The 6,000-nt window shown below is 36.1% G+C and overlaps 1 protein-coding gene across 3 annotated transcripts in view; it reads right to left on the bottom strand.

Annotated features, from left to right (window-relative positions):
- Positions 1-1,517: 1,517 nt before the first annotated feature.
- Positions 1,518-6,000, bottom strand: part of ZBTB10 (zinc finger and BTB domain containing 10) — a 29,928-nt gene continuing 25,445 nt past the window's right edge. Inside the window, exons 5-6 of one of the 3 annotated variants that reach the window (XR_010883313.1) lie at positions 1,998-3,764; positions 1,518-1,855 (exon numbers count right to left, since the gene is read on the bottom strand). Coding sequence is in view for 1 of the 3 variants with exons in the window: in XM_067290576.1 (XP_067146677.1) it covers positions 3,459-3,764 (306 nt within the window). In the remaining 2 variants the exon portion in view is untranslated. Of the gene's footprint in view, positions 3,765-6,000 lie in introns of all 3 variants that reach the window. The other 2 variants (XR_010883314.1, XM_067290576.1) reach the window with 2 other exon arrangements.

Raw genomic sequence — 6,000 nt, 5'->3', positions numbered from 1 at the left:
ACTGAAAAATGCACTGTAATAACTAATTCCACATCGGCTTAAGATTACATTATACTTTAAGTTATCGCACACATACTGCGATAGGGACTTCTTATCAAAATAAATACACTTATTTACTTTTGTCCTTCATCATGATTCCCTGCCAAAAAGTGCTCTGTATATTTACTTCTGAAAGGTAATCACCACCGTTTGCAAAAAATGGAAGAAAAACCCCACTGCCTCCACAACATTTCTTTATATTAAGATAGTCTCGGAAAGGGGGGAATCCCAAAATTAAAATTCTGTGTTTGTCTTTCTTTGTAATATAGTAGTTTTATAAAAAGAAGCATGTATCACATTGTGCCAAATGAGCCAATATCAGACTCATGCTTTGAAAATTATTTCATCAGAAGACAAAATGAAGGACTGGGTAGCTTTCTAGAAGGTTTAATTTGATAAGGGAGACACATTAAGAGCAGTAGTCTTTTGTTACTAAAATTCACTTCCACATTTACTACAGCCTAGCTCCAGCAGTTCTTAAGAGGAAGACAACTGCTAGTGGAGAAATTTCTTCCTATTTTTTGTACCAGTAAAGAAACTCGAGCTGTCTCTTTTAAGGTAATTCTTAGGAGATTTGCTTTTATTATTGTAGAGCTCCCCTGATCATAAAGTAATCTATTTAAAATAGCTTCTGAACAAACAGCTCAGGGAATCCAGACTTCAGATAACATCCAAATCCTTTTGTTTCTTAAACATGAGAACAGTGGATCTCCATTAAACTATTTCACACCATTGGCTAAAGAGCTAATATCACATTTAAATAGTCATCCCTCTCCCTCCAACCCTACACCAAGGGCAATTACATGCAACTCCTAAAGGCAAGCAGTTAAGTATTACCAAGGAAACAATGATTGTCACAATGCAAAAGAATATTAACGCCAATGAATAATATCCGAGTATTCATAAATAACACTGATTTCTATTAAATCCTGCTTTTCAAAATATAACCAGAACAAAAGCACAACAATTCTGTAGTGTACCAAGTGTATATTTCAATTTACTGTATGCAGTCTAACAACAAATTTGGTCATAATTTACCAGATATACATAAATGATTTAAGTAGTAAAAGAAGATTCAGTTCCAAGAGAATAAGTTCATATCTTGAGAAAAAAAACAAAACAAAAAAAGGAAAATACATTAAGAATGTAGAGCCAGGTCCAGTTTCTAAGCATTAAGTGAGCAGTATTCTAATAAAGCAGATTTAGGTGAATTTCATATATATATATATATTTTTTTTATATATATAGACAGATCTACCAATTGTAAACTATGGTTTTAAAGGGGATAAATGGGATGGAAAAAAATCTTTATGCTATACTTACATATTCACAAAGCAGAACATTACTTAAACGTTTAAAATACTTTTCATTCATATCATCTTTGTCCAACTAATTTCTACTTTGGACCCCACCAGAATTACACATTACTCATTTCAGTCTAGAACAATGAGAATAAGATGTATTCTTCAGTGTTTAAAAAAAAAAAAAAAAAAAAGCGCGCCCCCCCCCCAAAAAAAAAACCAAACTAATCATCTCTCAGGTTTACAATGATGTGGAAACTACAAATGAAATAAATGGATGATTAAAAAAAAAAAAAGGCATTTTAATTCCCGAATAACTGTAGTTCAACTTTTCTCAGCTGCAACCAGCAAATACAATGTCTTAACATTATGTTACTGTTCTACTGCTGTAAAAGACAACAGTAAAGCTTGTCTCTTTAAATACATACCAACTTTGATCAGATGGAGCACCATTATGATTCTGTCCGTCAAAGCATAGTTCAAAGTTATCCGCACAACTAGCATAATTTAGTTACCTGATATAAAATAGGAAAAAATATACTTACTTCAAAATTAAAACAAAGCTGAAAAATATGGTGACCCTCAATTGGTTTTTATACAGTACTGTCACACTGGCCTAGCTATGTATTATGATAAATGCTCTGCAGATTTACTCACTGTGATATAATAGTACATCAGATGTATCGTTCCAATGCTTGCTTAAGTTCGTTTGCCTTAGGCTAGGCAAAGCAGAGGAGCTGAAGATAAAGATGTAATGCCCTCCCCTCCCTATGAAAGAGGCTTGAAATCATTGGTACAATATTAGAAGTTTAGGAAAAAAAATTCTGCATGGCTACAAAAATTCAGGTTTCAATGCCTCCTGAAAATTTGAAAGAAAGAGCGTAGGGAGCATATCATTCTGAAAAGCAGACAACTCAAAAAGCATTATTTTGTTTTGGACTTTTTCTTTTGTTTCTGTTTTTTAAAAAAGTTCCAGCAAATTAAGTCAACAAGTTAAACGTATTTTGTTTATATTAAACACTAGCAACAACCCATTAAATACAAAAGAATTAAAAAGTATCTTGTGTTCATTTTAATGACGAACAATGGGCTCAACGGCCTAGTGTCCGATGCATATCGCATAAACTAGCCAAAAAGCGGACAAGAAAGAAATTATCAACCAAAAAGTTGTTTAATATGACACTTTCTCCATTCCTTGCATTTTTATTTTTTTCTGTGGGACTGAGGTATACACCAGGTGAGTCAAAAGGTTGGGGGGTGAGGCGGGGAGGGGAGGGGAAGCTTTATTACAATCTGATACTTTTTGGCATGACTATCTCTTCTGACTAAGCAGCAGAAGAGTTACTCACGCTCTAGTCAGGCTATTACTTTCATTACTGGTCATTTCTTCTGCAAGATTATTTTGGAACTGATGAAACAATAACAACCTTCTTTAAAATTCAAAATTGTGAAGAAACAGATGCTAAATTAATGCCATTATTAACTTCTCCAGTGCTTATCACCTATACCACGTACTGGCTTAGAGCCAAAATTTTTAAAACCAAATTTCAGTAGGGTGTTGACATTATCCATGATGCATCTTTAAATGATTGGCTTTCACTTATTAGAGTAAGGGAGAGGTAAGGTTTGTATGGCAAAGACATGCTTGTGGAAACAAGAGCCACCAGCCCAAATTAGCTTCACTGGTTCACTGACAAACTACGAGTGGATTTGGGGAAGCTGTCTTTGTACTTCCATACCAAGTTGCAATTCATGTTCTTCATTCATGTTAACAGATACATGAATGTGTAACATAATAAGTACAGTTACTACTATGTCTGAATAGGACCCAAATAGCTATATCCTATAAATAATAAAAAATACATTTTTCTTTTGATAACTGACTGTAGATGTGAGGACTCTGTATAATTCAACCAAATGGTTGTATGCTGTACAGTCCTGTGCAAATATCATAAAAAATTAATAATCCTTTTTTGCTATAAGGCTTTGACCCTACATTTTTCACAGCAACATAACTACCATCCAGCCTGTACCATATTTTGCAAGCCTTCAGTCCAAAAATCCAAATAGTCAATCCATATAGTGTCCATTTGCGGCACCCTGAAGCCATATGCTCTGTCAGTCATCTAAAGGCATACAAACTTCCCCAGATTCATCCCATCGGGACTGGTCATTCTGTTCTTCCACGTCATCACCAAGCTCCTCATCACCTTCTCCCACTTCATTTTCCTCATATTCTTCATCCCTAGGGAAATCTGTGTCCTGCACCTGGTCTACTCCCTCTTGCCCTCCAGGTTGAGATTTATCTGCACAGTCTACACAAACTCCATAGCGTCGAGATCCATGTCTTATTCCAACACTGGCTGCTAGCATGAAGATCTTCTTACACACCATACATTTATACTTTTTATCCTTTTTATGCACCTAAGGAAGAGAAATATTAACAACTGGAGTTATGTGTATCAGATTGCATTTGCATGTAATGTTAGAATAGTATTAATAATAATTAGTAATACAAACATTCTTTTTTTTTTTTTTGAACCCTACAGAAAGAGACTCCCAACACTGCGAGAAGTGCTGCTAAAGATACATTAACACAGCAGGGCTGTTGCCCACACCCAAACTTCCTGCTTACTGTTCAAAACAGGTCAGGGTTCGTTTCATGGCTACTCGCACTGTACAGAACAAGACTCAGAGGCAATGAGCATGGTATATGCACTTATGCTGCACACAGTACCAAAATACATGGACTCCTTATGTAGCAAATTGCCTTTATAATTTTAAGCTCCAGAAACATTAAGAACAAGCAAGAGTTTAAATTCTGTATAAACTGAAAGGTGCCTCTTCCACAAAAACAAAACGAAAACCCCAAACCAACCCCCCCCCAACCCAACTCTTAAACCAGCCAAACAAAACCCCACAACACCTTTCCACTTCAATTTTATTTTGTCCTGTATGTAGAGCAAGCTTATGTGTAAAATTAGAAGACTGCTGTTCACTAACTTGATTAATCATAATTTTTATCTTTAACTAATGATGCAATTGTTACAAAGTTGCTGAGAGATGCATTTTAAGAAAAGGCAGAAATGGACTTGTTGCTCTGACAAGAAATGCTATTTACATGGAATACTGGTTTAACTGAGCCGAAACGTGAATTCCAGTTACCCATCTTGGAAGAATTTTTAAGTTGAACAAATTCTTGTATCTGGTGTCCCTACAACAAGTTACAGCTGTGTGTTTAAATATCTCACTTAAGGTCATCTTCAAAAAGATGCCATTTAAAATAAAATGGAAATTATTACCCAGATGAGGAAAAAACAAGGTGAAGATACAGTCACTTCAATCCCTCCGTATAATCTGTATAGCCAGTTGTGGATTTGTTCCCCCCCCCTCCCCGTGTCTAGATTTGTTACAATAATGTTACACACAAAGCAAAATGCTTATGTGAGGTATTTGTTGAGTGGAAGAAAAAGAAGAACAAAAACAAGGGTTCTGAACCCATCCAGCAAGAACACACTTTAGGTCAGGCACAGGATTGGGCTGGGCTTTACTCAATAGCTGTTTTAACCCTGTCTGACTTCACCTCTTTCCCTGGAGAAAAAAAGTCTTCAGCTACAAGACCTGATCAGGTACTGCAGGATAGAAACCTGAAGTCCCACTCTGCTGATGCTGGCAAAAAGTCTACAGCCCACTGCTGTTGTTTTCTCTAGTGAGCCACAAAGGAAGAAGTGCAGTAGCTGCCTCACTTCACCACCAAAAAGGTGATAATGACCTTAACCCCTCTGCCCAGAGAATCGCCCTGTACCATCACCACCCCCAACACTGCAGTCACCTACATTTGCTAGGGAACAAAATGTCCTTTAGACTCACTAATACGTAGGTCCTCCCATCCCTTCAGGCATCTAAGCCTTCACCAGGTGGTATGAGAGCAGGAACAGAAGCAGCAGTTGCAGGATGGAAGGATATATATTTAAGTTGAGAGAAGTCCAGTGGGACATGCAAGAAAAATGTTGACTTTAAAAAAAAATCACTTAGGAGCTATTAACATAGACAGTTCCTAACTGTAGAGCAGTTTAAAGAATACTAAAAATTACTAGTGCAGTCTAAACAAGTGTCTTCAAGAATGATGTTCTGATATGATTCAGAACACTCTCTTATCTTTTACTTTTTAAAATATCACTGGGTAACTGAAAGACTGTGTTATGATTGCACAGGGGTTAGAAAGAGTTAGTCAGCTCTTTTCAGCATCCACATTAAAACTGGGAAGTTCACTGCTACTTTCTACTCACTGATGAACAAAAAAGCCAGCTAGGCAAGGGAGACCTTATGGAACACCTTCATGAGAGAACAAGGTGGTCCATGGATTCTCAAAGAAATCTGGAAAGCTATCAAAATCTCCAAATGGGTGAAGTCCAATTTATCCCAATCCATGTACTAACTTATTTTGAATATTTGCAAAACATTTTGCAAAATGAGTTTCATAAGATCACAGCTTGAATCTTGCTTTCATTATTCCCCTAAAACACACCTTTGATTTTCTATTGTAAAAATTATAATGAAGTCTCATCAATTTCCTTATTGACTAGATAGAAATTACCTACAAAATACCCAGGACAGGTATACTTCTCTGGATCCTCAGATAAACAAAACTCAAATCAAA

Source organism: Apteryx mantelli, chromosome 2 (assembly GCF_036417845.1).
Source record: "Apteryx mantelli isolate bAptMan1 chromosome 2, bAptMan1.hap1, whole genome shotgun sequence".
NCBI lineage: Eukaryota > Metazoa > Chordata > Aves > Apterygiformes > Apterygidae > Apteryx > Apteryx mantelli.
This window is presented reverse-complemented; position numbering and strand designations above follow the sequence as displayed.